This window comes from Pollachius pollachius, assembly GCF_949987615.1.
Source record: "Pollachius pollachius genome assembly, chromosome: 10".
Classification (NCBI taxonomy): domain Eukaryota; kingdom Metazoa; phylum Chordata; class Actinopteri; order Gadiformes; family Gadidae; genus Pollachius; species Pollachius pollachius.
In genome coordinates, this window is record NC_136943.1 from 5357551 (window position 1) to 5373212 (window position 15662).

The following is a 15662-nucleotide window of genomic DNA, read 5'->3' on the forward strand; positions in this document are numbered from 1 at the left end:
ATTTTCCAACAAATATTTATAATCAGTGCGGTTCCTAGTTATTCCTCTAACGCCAATCCCGCACAATGGGTGAGCGCACTCCAAAATCTCGAAGTGAACAAGGATGGGCTTACGAGCTGTGAACTGTAATCCGGCTTCTTACTGACACCACATGATGCTCTATGTTATTGCAGGGCAAAGACTTATACAAAGTGTATCGAATTCTAATGAAACAAAACCTTTTAAAACAACTACAACTGATTAAAATAATTTTTCTCAAAATAATATATCGTTTAAAATGTTTGGAAAATTCATAACGTGCACATGTCATAGTGGCACAATAGTTGCATGACGATCATATTATTAATTATCAAATAGTTTTCAGCACCTCGGAAAGGGTAATTTTTTTCTGCGAATTTCAACAAGGGCGAAAATAAATGAAGTAACTAAATTGTCATTTACTTTGAATAAGGCTGAATTAAAATGACAAATCATGGAAGATACAGTCGACCAAAATGTTAGGGGAGTACCTGTCACAAAAAAGTGCTATTGTCGCTTCTTACCTCCGCAGATGTACTCCTCCTGTCAGGGACCACTAGAGTGTTTCCATTGCTTCCCGGGACTATAGTAGATCCTATACTCATTCTGGGTCCAACTAACATGTAGCGCTTCTCTCCAGATCTGTACTGGATGCTGTGACACAGAGTTCCGTCATAGTTTGTTTCTGGTAAATACTTGGAGGATACGTCCGTGGTTTTAGAGCACTGCATTGCAATCAACCCAATAATACTGATGAGAAAAAGAGTTGAAACTGAAGCCAGAGTTATCATTAAATAAAATGTCACCCAACTATCCCCAATGTCAGTTGCTGCACTTTTCAAATCAGAAGCTGAAATGGCCTCTTTGGGCTCCACAAGCTTGACAACCACAGTAGCTGTTGCTGAGAGGGACACGTTTCCATTGTCTTTGACCAGTATGACCAGTTTATGTTGAGCCTCGTCCGTCTCTGTGAATGAGCGCACTGTTCTTATCCGTCCAGTATAGCGGTCCAAACCAAAGAGACTGTGGTCAATCACTTCCTGTAGTGAGAATAACAGCCAGCCGTTGTATCCTATATCAGCATCGTAGGCTCTCACTTTAGTCAACAGGTGGCCTGCAGGAACATTGCGAGGAACCTCCACTACTCCTTCAGCAGAACCGTTAGAGCTGACCGGATTTAAGATAACTGGAGGGTTGTCGTTCTGGTCCAGAAGAAACACGTTCACCGAAACGTTACTGCTTAAAGACGGACTTCCAGAGTCTGTTGCAATGACGTGGAATCTAAACGTTTTCAATTTTTCAAAGTCAAAACTCTTTAAAGCCGAGATATCTCCAGTAACAGGGTTAATGTTTAAAAAGGAAGATAACAGATTGTCTCCGCCCCTAAAGATATGGTAGGAAATTAGTGCGTTATTCCCTTCGTCCTGATCAGTCGCCTGCACTTTGAATATGGAGTCCCCAGGAGAATTGTTCTCAGTAAGATAGAAAGTATAGGGGCTCAGTAGAAACTCTGGGCTGTTGTCGTTAACATCTGATATTTCGATCCTGATTGTCTTTTCAGTGGACAAGGATGGCTCACCTGCGTCTTTAGCGATGATTGTAACATCGTGTTGAGATTGTTTCTCTCGATCTAAAGGTGTTTTGGTAACTATAGAGAACATGTTATTCTGTATTGATGGAGTCAGTGTAAACGGAACATCTTGATTTATAAAACAGAGCACCTTTCCGTTGACACCGGAGTCTGAGTCCTTTACTGTAATGACAGCCACTGTTGTCCCTGACTTCGAATCTTCTGGAAGGGCTTTGGAATATGAATTTACTTCTATCTCGGGTGCATTGTCGTTCACGTCAATGATATTGATAATCACACTTTTATCGGTTGTAAATGCAATCGCCCCTTTGTCTGATGCCTGGATGTCAATCTCATATCTGTTTTTCTCTTCAAAATCTAAGATTCCTGACACTGTTATTTCCCCAGTTTTAACATTTAAATCAAAATATTCCCGCACTTTTCCGTGCACATCATCACTAAATGAATACACAACCTCTCCATTGGCACCATCATCCAGGTCAGTTGCATTTACTTGTATAATAGTAGTGCCTATAGCAGTGTTCTCCTGCAGCTGCACAGAGTAAGAGTCCTTGGTAAAGACGGGGTGATTATCGTTAACATCACCTACTACTACTGTTATTTTAATTTCTCCGGACTGAGGAGGTTTACCTCCATCGATAGCAGTCAGTTGTAAAGAATGGGTTTTAACTAATTCTCTATCTAGTAACTTTTGGAGGATTAAAATTGGAGTCTTCCTATCTTCACCACGATCTTTAACCTCCAACCGAAAATGTTCATTAGGGCTCAATTTGTACTGCTGAACAGATAATAATCCACTGTCCCTATCATGCGCGGCGTGTATTTGAAATCGAGCTCCTGGTAACGCAGATTCAGAAATTTCGATTTTCTTTTCCTTTTCAGGGAAGCTGGGAGCGTTGTCGTTATTATCCAACACTTCCACCGCTACATAATGGACCTCTAGGGGGTTCTCCAGAAATGTTTTCAGTTCTATTACACAGACTTTGCTTCTCTCGCATACCTCCTCCCTGTCTATTTTCCGGTTCACATACAATATGCCATCGTCTTGATTAACCTGGAATAGGGGCTCCGTCGAGCCGTGGACAATACGATAGCCTCTGTTTCTCAACGTGCTCTTGTCGAGTCCTAAATCCTTAGCGATGTGTCCAACAACAGTCCCTTCTTTAACCTCCTCAGGGATGGAATATCGTATTTGAGCCAAAGAAACGCTTCTAAAGGCAACCATAGCGAAAAAACAGGAAAGCCACAACCATCGCTCCCTCAACGTCCGCTGTCCTCTTTGTTCCATTGCGAGAAAAATGTAGACGACAACGTCAATCTAAAACATATATTCCACAAAATGTTCCTCTGTCACCATCCCAGCATGAAAAATGCATAGGATATTATCTAACAAATATTTAGAAGCAGTGCGGATACTAGTTATTCCTCTAACGCCACTCCTGCACAATGGTTTAGCGTTTCCCAAAATCTCGACGTGAACAAGGATGGGCTTATCATCTGTGACCAACATGCTGCGTAACTGTTATCCGGCTTCTCACTGACGCCAAGTGATGTTCAATATTATTGCAGGGTATAGACTTTTACAAAGAGTATTTATTATAATGAAACAAAACCTGTTAAAACTACACACACTGATTTAAGTATTTTTCTCAAAATAATATATCCTTTAAAATATTCATAAATGGGTAACGTATACGTTTTTTGAATCGCACGATAGTTGCAATCAAATATTTATTATCAAATATGTATTTTTAGCACCACGGGGGGCTTTCACAGTAACGAAAATAAATTCAGTAAGCAACTCGGAATTAACTTTGAATATGGCTGACATTAAATGACGATCGATGGATGATACAATCGACTAAACGATGAGGTGAGAACCTGACTCAATAAATGTGTGTGATTGTCGTTTCTTACCTCAGTTGTACTCCTTCTGTCAGGAACCACTAAAGTGTTCCCATTGCTCCCCGGGACTTTAGTAGATCCTATACTCATTCTGGGTCCAACTAACATGTACCGTTTCTCTCCAGATCTGTACTGGATGCTGTGACACAGAGTTCCGTCATAGTTTGTTTCTGGTAAGTACTTGGAGGATACGTCCGTGGTTTTTGTGCACTGCATTGCAACCAGCACAATAATACTGATAAAAAAAAGGGTTGAAACTGACGCCAGAGTTATCATTAAATAAAATGTCACGCCACTATCCCCAATGTCAGTCGATGCACTTTTCACATCAGAAGCTGAAACGGCCTCTTTGGGTTCCACGAGCTTGACAACCACAGTCGCTGTTGCTGAAAGTGACACGTTCCCATTGTCTTTGACCAGTATGACCAGTTTATGTTGAGCCTCGTCAGTCTCTGTGAATGAGCGCAGTGTTCTTATCCGTCCAGTATAGCGGTCCAAACCAAAGAGACTGTGGTCACTCACTTCCTGTAGGGAGAATAACAGCCAGCCGTTGTATCCTATATCAGCATCGTAGGCTCTCACTTTAGTCACCAGGTGGCCTGCAGGAACATTGCGAGGAACCTCCTCTACTCCTTCAGCAGAACCGTTAGAGCTGACCGGATGTAAGATAACTGGAGGGTTGTCGTTCTTGTCCAGAAGAAACACGTTCACCGAAACGTTACTGCTTAAAGATGGACTTCCAGAGTCTGTTGCTGCAACGTGGAATCTAAACGTTTTAAGCTTTTCAAAATCAAAACTCTTTAAAGTCGAGATATCTCCGTTTACAGGGTTAATGTTGAGAAAGGAAGATAACAAATTGTCTCCGCCCCTAAAAATATGGTAGGAGATAAGTCCGTTATTCCCTTCGTCTTGATCAGTCGCCTGCACTTTGAATATGGAGTCTCCAGGAGAATTGTTCTCAGTAAGATAGAAAGTATAGGGACTCAGTAGAAACTGGGGGCTGTTGTCGTTCACATCTGATATATCGATCCGGATAGTCTTTTCAGAGGACAAGGATGGCTCACCTGCGTCTTTGGCAGATATAATCAGATCGTATTGTGATTTATTTTCGCGATCTATATGGGTTTTCGTTACTACAGAATACATATTATTTTTTGAAGCTGGAGTAAGTGTAAATGGAGCATCTTGTTTTATAGAACACATTACTTTTCCATTTACACCTGAGTCTAGGTCTTTTACTGTGATTAATGCCACTGTTGTTCCAGGTTTAGAATCTTCTGGAAGGGCTTTGGAAAAAGACGTCACTTCTATCTCGGGTGCATTGTCGTTAAGGTCAATTATATTAATAATGACACTTTTGTCGGTTGTCAATGCATTTACCCCTTTGTCTGATGCCTGGATATCAATGTCATATCTGTTACGCTCTTCAAAATCGAGAATTCCCGAAATGGTTATTTGTCCTGTCAATGAATTCAGACTAAAATATTCACGCACATCTCCATCGACATCATTACCAAACGAGTATACGACTTCTGCATTAACACCATCGTCCAGGTCTGTTGCATTAACTTGCATAATAGTAGTACCTATCGGGGTATTTTCATTTAGTTGTAAGGAGTATGCTTCCTTCGTAAACACAGGTGGGTTATCATTGACATCAGATACATCAATATTTATTTTCATGTCACCTGTCTTTGGAGGTTTACCTCCATCAATTGCTGTCAGAAGTAGGGCATAGTTTTTAACTGATTCTCTATCCAGCTGCTTCTGGAGAATTAAAATCGGCGTTTTGCGGTTCTCACCGCGGTCTTTAACCTCCAAACGAAAATGTTCAGTCTGACTTATTTTATACTGTTGCACGGATAATAATCCACTGTCGGCGTCACGTGCAGCTTGCAACTGAAATCGTGTTCCCGGTAAAGCAGATTCAGAAATCTCTAACAACTTCTCCTTTTCAGGAAAGCCGGGAGCGTGGTCGTTTACATCCAAAACCTCCACTGCTATATAGTGGATCTCAAGCGGATTCTCCAAGACGGTTTTCAATTCGATCAAACAAACCTTGATACGTTCACATAGCTCCTCTCTGTCAATTTTTCGGGAGACATACAATATGCCTTCGTCCGGATTCAAATGAAACGGAGAATCTGTGGATCCAGAGACGATGCGATATCCTCTGCCCTTCAGTGTGTGTACATCGAGCCCTAAATCCTTAGCTATATTTCCAACAAGCGTCCCTTCTTTTACCTCTTCGGCGATAGAATATTTAATATCTGTTGAAGCAACGTTCCGAAGAGCGAACGTGGAGAGCATAAAGACGACCCATCGCCATTTCTCCCTCCGCGGCTGCGGTGCTCTTTGTTCCATTGTGAGCGAAACCAGAAAATTCAAATCCCGGCAAAATGTATTGTACAATCACAAGAAGGTCAACATTGTCCTTGACAAAATCCTTTTTTAATTAAAAAAAGGAAGAGAGATTCTATGGAGACTAGGTCTTGCTTGCATGCCGAAAGCAACGATTTTGTGACTGCAAGGAATATCCAAACCATCAATCGGTGGGACTATCGGCTGCTGGGAACAGCTACACGAAACATGATCTACTTGTTATATACTGACACCCACTGATAGGATTATTTATTGCACTACCAATGCACGGATTTACGTATTTGGCAGAGGGGCAGAGAGTTAAAAAAACGAATTAATTGAAAGCATGAGAAGCAAAATACATCGCAATGTGGTCCATATATGTCCAAATGTTTTTCAGGACAAATGACAGCCATCAGTATATAGAGAGAATATGAAACATTTTGCAGCACAGCATCAAACACAATTGTAATACTTTAAAATCCCTAAATTTGTTTCGTCATATTTGATTTAGCTTACCTCTGCAGATGTACTCCTCCTGTCAGGGACCACCAGAGTGTTCCCATTGCTCCCCGGGACTATAGTAGATCCTATACTCATTCTGGGTCCAACTAACATGTAGCGTTTCTCTCCAGATCTGTACTGGATGCTGTGACACAGAGTTCCATCATAGTTTGTTTCTGGTAAATACTTGGATGATACGTCCGTGGTTTTAGAGCACTGCATTGCAATCAGCACAATAATACTGATGAGGAAAAGAGTTGAAACGGAAGCCAGAGTTATCATTAAATAAAATGTCACGCCACTATCCCCAATGTCAGTCGGTGCACTTTTCACATCAGAAGCTGAAATGGCCTCTTTGGGCTCCACCAGCTTGACAACCACAGTAGCTGTTGCTGAGAGTGACACGTTACCATTGTCTTTGACAAGTATGACCAGTTTATGTTGAGCCTCGTCTGTCTCTGTGAATGAGCGCAGTGTTCTTATCCGTCCAGTATAGCGGTCCAAACCAAAGAGACTGTGGTCACTCACTTCCTGTAGTGAGAATAGCAGCCAGCCGTTGTATCCTATATCAGCATCGTAGGCTCTCACTTTAGTCACCTGGTGACCCGCGTGGACGTTACGGGGAACCTCCTCCAGACCTTCTGCAGAGCCATTAGCGTTTACAGGATACAAGATAACAGGGGTGTTGTCGTTTTGATCCAAAACGAACACGTTAATGCTGACATTTCTGCTTAAAGAGGGTGAGCCGGAATCGGTGGCCAAGACATTAAGGTTAAATGTTTTCAATGTCTCGAAGTCGAGGCTCTTTAGCGCTAAAATATCGCCACTTTCTGGGATAATGTTCAGAAACGACGCAATCTTACTTCTCTCGCCTCCCTCTCTCAAGATTTTATAGGAAATGAGAGCATTATCGCCTTCATCACGATCCGAGGCCTTCACCGAGAAAACAGAGCCACCCGCAGCGTTATTTTCAGTAATATAAAAGTTGTAGGGGCTGAGTGAAAATTCCGGATAATTATCATTCACGTCAGACACAAGAACGCTTATGGTCTTTTCAGACGACAAAGATGGAACACCTGCGTCTCTCGCCACGACTGTGACGTGATATCGAGACCTTTGTTCTCTGTCCAGCTTGGTCTTTGTGACGAGGGCGTACATGTTGTCCTGTAGAGACGCAGACAGAGTGAACGGGACGTCCTCCGTGATGCTGCAGATCACTTTCCCGTTCACCCCCGAGTCCAGGTCACTTACGCTGATAAGAGCCACCGTGGTTCCGATGCGTGCGTCCTCCGGAACGGTGCTAGAAAATGACGTCACTTCTATTGCTGGTGCGTTGTCATTAACGTCGATTATGGTTATTATAACACTTTTGTCAGCGCTTAAAGGAACCTGCCCCTTGTCAGAAGCCTGAATATCAATCTCATAACTCTTGCTTTTCTCAAAGTCTATCAGACCTTCTACTCGTATTTCGCCTGTAAGTGAATCCACACTGAAAAGTTCCGTTAATTTTTCGTCTACTTCGTTGCCGAATGAATACCGTACTTCAGCGTTCGCATCTCCATCTAAATCAGTGGCATTTACCTGGATCACTATCGTTCCAATAGAAGCATTTTCGATAAGTGTGGTAGAATAAACGTCTTTTTGAAATACAGGAGAGTTATCATTTACATCGAGCACATCAACATTGATTACTATAGCGCCTGATTTAGCCGGTTTTCCTCCATCAAACGCTGTCAACATAAGCCTGTGTTTCGCAACACTTTCTCTGTCTAACTGCTTTTGCAGAACTAAAAAGGGCACTTTGCGGTCTCCTCCTCTATCCTTGACTTCCACTCGGAAGTGTTCGTTGTGGCTGAGTTTATACCCCTGAACAGAAAACGGTCCTCCGTCGGGGTCGCGCGCCGCTTGGAGCTGTAATCTTGCTCCCGGGAGCGCAGACTCCGAAATCTCAAGGTTTTTCTCTTTTTCGAGAAAACTTGGAGAGTGATCATTTACATCGAGTATTTCCACGGACACATAATGGATCTCCAAAGGATTTTCAAGTACGGTTTTCAGGTTGATCAAGCAATGATTGATTCGTTCACACACCTCCTCTCTGTCGATTTTCCTGCTCACATACAATATTCCATCATTTGTATTGACCTGAAAACGGGGGTCGTTTGTTCCCACCACAATACGATATCCTCTGGAATTCAATGTGCTCTTATCCAGGCCCAGATCCTTCGCTATATTCCCAACGACCGTTCCCTCGTCCATCTCCTCATACACAGAATAGCGGATCTGTGCTAAAGCCCCACTCCCCAAAAGCTTCAGCACAGCGAGCAACACAAGCCACCACCATCGCTGTCTCCACGCCTCGCGTCCTCTTTGTTCCATGGTTGTAGCCTACTAAATTCAAAGACGGGTCCTTCTATAAACGGCCTATAATTGACTTGTAGAAAATATGCACTGTGTCAAATCCGAGGTAGTCGAAAGTATGTCCTTCCCATCACGATTACTATGATAGAAAAACGTCTAAAAACGTATTTTTCCACCGCAGACTAACACGTAGACTGACTGAGGACAGAACTGCTATTCGGGGGCGGACCTCAATGTCGATGACGAAACAGAACTCAGAGGGACGCCTCGAGACACTACTGACACCAAACGTCAGGATAGGATAACTGTCGTTCTCTCATGATCAACATTTCGTTATTTTCAAAATAACACGACAATTTCAAGGCTTATATTGGGTAAGTATTATTATTGTATAATTATTGTAATAATAACAATAATAATAGATATAATGCAAACTATGATTATATTATAAATATTAATAAGAATCAAACCAATAATCATGGTAATTATAACATTAATAATAATGATAATAGCAAAAATAACATAATGCTAATTTTTATTATTGTTTTTATTATTATAAATTAATATTTTTGGTAGGCCTATTCTTAGTGTTATTATGTGTGGCCATTATCAGTATCGTTGCCATTCATTTTCGTAATCTCGTCAGAACGCTATCAAGTGCCATGCCTAAACCAAGGCAGTCTGCAGTTTCAGCACCGCGGACAGCTCAAACGACCAACGTCTAAGCTTGACTGAAAATCCATACTTTCACGTAATACTCACACCCGCATAGACACTATACGCATATTGTGTTGGTTGAATAATATCTTTCAAAAGGAATAAGCAATGAGGACTTTTGAAGTACCGTGGTCAGTTCTAGCAAATCTAAGCCTTCCTGAGAGTTTCATGTTTTTTACTTTAGTTAATGTCAGTGCAATTTCATGCAGTCAAAAATAGTAATCCGAATACTGGCCTTACCTCTGCAGATGTACTCCTCCTGTCAGGGACAACTAGAGTGTTTCCATTGCTCCCCGGGACTATAGTAGATCCTATACTCATTCTGGGTCCAACTAACATGTAGCGTTTCTCTCCAGATCTGTACTGGATGCTGTGACACAGAGTTCCATCATAGTTCGTTTCAGGTAAATACTTGGAGGATACGTCCGTGGTTTTAGAGCACTGCATTGCAATAAGCACAATAATACTGATGAGAAAAAGAGTTGATACTGAAGCCAAAGTTATCATTAAATAAAATGTCACGCCACTATCCCCAATGTCAGTCGCTGCACTTTTCACATCAGAAGCTGAAATGGCCTCTTTGGGCTCCACCAGCTTGACAACCACAGTAGCTGTTGCTGAGAGTGACAAGTTCCCATTGTCTTTGACCAGTATGACCAGTTTATGTTGAGCCTCGTCTGTCTCGGTGAATGAGCGTTGTGTTCTTATCCGTCCAGTATAGCGGTCCAAACCAAAGAGACTGTGGTCACTCACTTCCTGTAGTGAGAATAACAGCCAGCCGTTGTATCCTATATCAGCATCGTAGGCTCTCACTTTAGTCACCAGGTGGCCTGCAGGAACATTGCGAGGAACCTCCTCTACTCCTTCAGCAGAACCGTTAGAGCTGACCGGATGTAAGATAACTGGAGAGTTGTCGTTCTGATCCAGAAGAAACACGTTCACTGACACGTTGCTGCTTAAAGACGGACTTCCAGAGTCTGTTGCCAAAACGTTGAATCTAAATTTTTTGAATTTTTCGAAGTCAAAACTCTTTAAAGCCAAGATGTCTCCGTTTACAGGGTTAATGTTTAAAAAGGAAGATAACAGATTGTCTCCACCCCTAAAGATATGGTAGGAAATAAGCGCGTTATTCCCTTCGTCTTGATCAGTCGCCTGTACTTTGAATATGGAGTCTCCAGGAGAATTGTTCTCAGGTAGATAGAAAGTATAGGGACTCAGTAGAAACTGGGGGCTGTTGTCGTTCACATCTGATATATCGATCCGGATAGTCTTTTCAGAGGACAAGGATGGCTCACCTGCGTCTTTAGCGATGATTGTAACATCGTATTGAGATTGTTTCTCTCGATCTAAAGGTGTTTTGGTAACTATAGAGAACATGTTATTCTGAACAGATTGAGTAAGTGTAAACGGAACATCTTGGTTAATAAAACATAGCACCTTTCCGTTGATACCGGAGTCTGAATCCTTTACTGTAATTACAGCCACTGTTGTCCCTGACTTAGAATCTTCTGGAAGGGTTTTTGAAAAAGACGTCACTTCAATCTCGGGTGCATTGTCATTGACGTCAATGATATTAATAATCACACTTTTGTCTGTTGTCAATGTAGCTGGCCCTTTATCTGATGCCTGGATGTCGATTTCATATCTGTTCCGTTCTTCAAAATCTAAGTTTCCTGACACTGTTATTTCCCCAGTTTTTAAATTTAAATCAAAATATTCCCGCACTTTTCCGTGCACATCATCACTGAATGAATACACAACTTCTCCATTAGCACCATCATCCATATCTGTTGCATTAACTTGTATAATAGTGGTTCCTATAGCAGTGTTTTCCTGCAGCTGCAGAGAGTAAGACTCCTTGGTAAAGACTGGGTGGTTATCGTTGACATCAACTACTACTACTGTTATTTTCATTTCACCAGACTTTGGGGGTTTACCTCCATCGACAGCAGTCAGTAGTAAATTATGTATTTTAACAGATTCTCTATCTAGTGATTTTTGTAGAATTAAAATTGGAGTCTTCCTATCTTCACCACGATCTTTAACCTCCAAACGAAAATGTTCATTAGGACTTAACTTATATTGCTGAACAGATAATAAGCCACTGTCCCCATCGTGCGCGGCGTGTAGTTGAAATCGGGCTCCTGGTAACGCAGATTCAGAAATGTCTAACGTTTTTTTCTTTTCGGGGAAGCTCGGAGCGTGGTCGTTTACATCCAGCACTTCCACCGCTACATAATGGACCTCTAACGGGTTCTCCACAGCGGTTTTCAGTTCTATTACACAGGCTTTGCTTCTCTCGCATATCTCCTCCCTGTCTATTTTCCGGTTCACATACAAAATGCCATCGTCTTGGTTAACCTGGAATAGTGGCTCCGTCGACCCGTGGACAATACGATAGCCTCTGTTTCTCAATGTGCTTTTGTCGAGTCCTAAATCCTTAGCGATGTGTCCAACAACAGTCCCATCTTTAACCTCCTCAGCTATGGAATATCGTATCTGAGCCAAAGAAACGCTTTTAAAGGCAACCATTGCGAAAAAACAGGAAAGCCACAGCCATCGCTCCCTCCACGCCTGCCGTCCTCTTTGTTCCATTGCGCGAGAAATGTAGGCGTCGACGTCAATCTAAAACAGATATTCCACAACCAGACTGTCCTATTCCACAAACGATCTTTGAAAATAGTATTATCCACAAAATAATTAGAAGTGGTGCGGGTCCTTTTCATTCCTCAAACGCCGTTCCCGCACAATGGTTTAGCGCACTCCAAAATTTCGAGGTGAAGAAGGATGGGCTTATCAGCTGTGGCCCACAGGCTGCAGAACCGTTATCCGGCTGCTTACTGACACCACGTGATTCTAAATATTATTGCAGGGTATAGACTTTAACAAATTGTATGGAATTATAATGAAACAATGCCTGTTAAAAAAACTTAAACTAATTCCAATTATATTTCTCAAAATAATATGAACTTTCAACGATTTTAAACATGGATAACGTGTACATGTTTCAATTGCATGAACAATCAAATGATTAATTATCAAATATGTATTTTTCTACAACATGGACAGCGCGTTTGTTCCCTGGAGTTTAAATACAAACGAAAATGAATATAGAAAGTAACTTGGAACTAACATTGAATACGGCTGAAATTAAATAACAAATTATGGATGATGCAGTTGACAAAACTTTTAGAGGAGACCCTGACTCAATAAAATGTGTGTGATTGTCGTTTCTTACCTCTGCGGATGTACTCCTCCTGTCAGGGACCACCAGAGTGTTCCCATTGCTCCCCGGGACTATAGTAGATCCTATACTCATTCTGGGTCCAACTAACATGTAGCGTTTCTCTCCAGATCTGTACTGGATGCTGTGACACAGAGTTCCATCATAGTTTGTTTCTGGTAAATACTTGGATGATACGTCCGTGGTTTTAGAGCACTGCATTGCAATCAGCACAATAATACTGATGAGGAAAAGAGTTGAAACGGAAGCCAGAGTTATCATTAAATAAAATGTCACGCCACTATCCCCAATGTCAGTCGCTGCACTTTTCACATCAGAAGTTGAAATGGCCTCTTTGGGCTCCACCAGCTTGACAACCACAGTAGCTGTTGCTGAGAGGGACACGTTTCCATTGTCTTTGACCAGTATTACCAGTTTATGTTGAGCCTCGTCTGTCTCTGTGAATGAGCGCAGTGTTCTTATCCGTCCAGTATAGCGGTCCAAACCAAAGAGACTGTGGTCACTCACTTCCTGTAGTGAGAATAGCAGCCAGCCGTTGTATCCTATATCAGCATCGTAGGCTCTCACTTTAGTCACCAGGTGACCCGCGTGGACGTTACGGGGAACCTCCTCCACACCTTCTGCAGAGCCATTAGCGTTTACAGGATACAAGATAACAGGGGTGTTGTCGTTTTGATCCAAAACGAACACGTTAATGCTGACATTTCTGCTTAAAGAGGGTGAGCCGGAATCGGTGGCCACGACTTTAAGGTTAAATGTTTTCAATGTCTCGAAGTCGAGGCTCTTTAGCGCTAAAATGTCACCACTTTCTGGGATAATGTTCAGAAACGACGCTATCTTACTTCTCTCGCCTCCGTCTCTCAGGATTTGATAGGAAATGAGAGCATTATCGCCTTCATCACGATCCGAGGCCTTCACCGAGAAAACAGAGCCACCCGCAGCGTTATTTTCAGTAATATAAAAGTTGTAGGGGCTGAGTGAAAATTCCGGATAATTATCATTCACGTCAGACACAAGAACGCTTATGGTCTTTTCAGACGACAAAGATGGAACACCTGCGTCTCTCGCTACGACTGTGACGTGATATCGAGACATGTGTTCTCTGTCCAGCTTGGTCTTTGTGACGAGGGCGTACATGTTGTCCTGTAGAGACCCAGACAGGGTGAACGGGACGTCCTCCGTGATGCTGCAGATCACTTTCCCGTTCACCCCCGAGTCCAGGTCACTCACGCTGATAAGAGCCACCGTGGTTCCGATGCGTGCGTCCTCCGGAACGGTGCTAGAAAATGACGTCACTTCTATTACTGGTGCGTTGTCATTAACGTCGATTATGGTTATTATTACACTTTTGTCAGCGCTTAAAGGAACTGGCCCCTTGTCAGAAGCCTGAATATCAATCTCATAACTCTTGCTTTTCTCAAAGTCTATCAGACCTACTACTCGTATTTCGCCTGTAAGTGAATCCACACTGAAAAGTTCCGTTAATTTTTCGTCGACTTCGTTGCCGAATGAATACCGTACTTCAGCGTTCGCATCTCCATCTAAGTCAGTGGCATTTACCTGGATCACTATCGTTCCAAAATAAGCATTTTCGATAAGTGTGGTAGAATAAACGTCTTTTTGAAATACAGGCGAGTTATCATTTACATCGAGCACATCAACATTGATTTCTATAGCGCCTGATTTAGCCGGTTTTCCTCCATCAAACGCTGTCAACATAAGCCTGTGTTTCGCAACACTTTCTCTGTCTAACTGCTTTTGCAGAACTAAAAAGGGCACTTTGCGGTCTTCTCCTCTATCCTTGACTTCCACTCGGAAGTGTTCGTTGTGGCTGAGTTTATACCCCTGAACAGAAAACGGTCCTCCGTCGGGATCGCGCGCCGCTTGGAGCTGTAATCTTGCTCCCGGGAGCGCAGACTCCGAAATCTCAAGGTTTTTCTCTTTTTCGAGAAAACTTGGAGAGTGATCATTTACATCGAGTATTTCCACGGACACATAATGGATCTCCAAAGGATTTTCAAGTACGGTTTTCAGGTTGATCAAGCAATGATTGATTCGTTCACACACCTCCTCTCTGTCGATTTTCCTGCTCACATACAATATTCCATCATTTGTGTTGACCTGAAAAAGGGGTTCGTTTGTTCCCACAACAATACGATATCCTCTGGAATTCAACGTGCTCTTATCAAGGCCCAGATCCTTCGCTATATTCCCAACGACCGTTCCCTCGTCCATCTCCTCATACACAGAATAGCGGATCTGTGCTAAAGCCCCACTCCTCAAAAGGTTCAGCACAGCGAGCAACACAAGCCACCACCATCGCTGTCTCGACGCCTCGCGTCCTCTTTGTTCCATGGTTGTAGCCTACTAAATACAAAGACGGGTCCTTCTATAAACGGCCTATAATTGACTTGTAGAAAATATGCACTGTGTCAAATCCGAGGTAGTCGAAAGTATGTCCTTCCCATCTCGATTACTATGATAGAAAAACGTCTTAAAACGTCTTTTTCCACCGTAGACTAACACGTAGACTGACTGAGGACAGAACTGCTATTCGGGGGCGGACCTCAATGTCGATGACGAAACAGAACTCAGAGGGACGCCTCGAGACACTACTGACACCAAACGTCAGGATAGGATAACTGTCGTTCTCTCATGATCAACATTTCGTTATTTTCAAAATAACACGACAATTTCAAGGCTTATATTAGGTAAGTATTATTATTGTATAATTATTGTAATAATAACAATAATAATAAATATATTGCAAACTATAATTACATTATAAACAATAATAAGAATCAAACCAATAATCATGATAATTATAACATTAATAATAATTATAATAGCAAAAATAACATAATGCTAATTTGTATTATTGCTTTTATTATTATAAATTAATATTTTTGGTAGGCCTATTCTTAGTGTTATTATGTGTGGCCATTATCAGTATCGTTGCCATTC

General features: G+C 42.1%; 4 protein-coding genes across 4 annotated transcripts in view; all 4 read right to left on the reverse strand.

The window, feature by feature from the left end:
• The window catches only part of LOC307081616 (protocadherin alpha-10-like), a gene marked incomplete at both ends in the record, with an annotated part of 83088 nt that overhangs the window by 48267 nt on the left and 19159 nt on the right, over positions 1-15662 (reverse strand). The window lies entirely within an intron of this gene.
• On the reverse strand, positions 35-8755 carry LOC307081541 (protocadherin alpha-3-like; the record flags this gene model as incomplete). Its single annotated transcript, XM_079744794.1, has 3 exons — positions 35-46; positions 543-635; positions 6395-8755. The coding sequence occupies 3 exons, from the start codon at positions 8753-8755 to the stop codon at positions 35-37; spliced, it is 2466 nt and encodes an 821-aa protein (XP_079600920.1).
• On the reverse strand, positions 9656-12049 carry LOC307081542 (protocadherin alpha-3-like; the record flags this gene model as incomplete). Its single annotated transcript, XM_079744795.1, has 1 exon — positions 9656-12049. The coding sequence occupies one exon, from the start codon at positions 12047-12049 to the stop codon at positions 9656-9658; it is 2394 nt and encodes a 797-aa protein (XP_079600921.1).
• LOC307081543 (protocadherin alpha-3-like) lies at positions 12155-15053 on the reverse strand (the record flags this gene model as incomplete). Its single annotated transcript, XM_079744796.1, has 2 exons — positions 12155-12182; positions 12655-15053. 2 exons carry the CDS (start codon positions 15051-15053, stop codon positions 12155-12157), a joined length of 2427 nt encoding a protein of 808 aa, XP_079600922.1.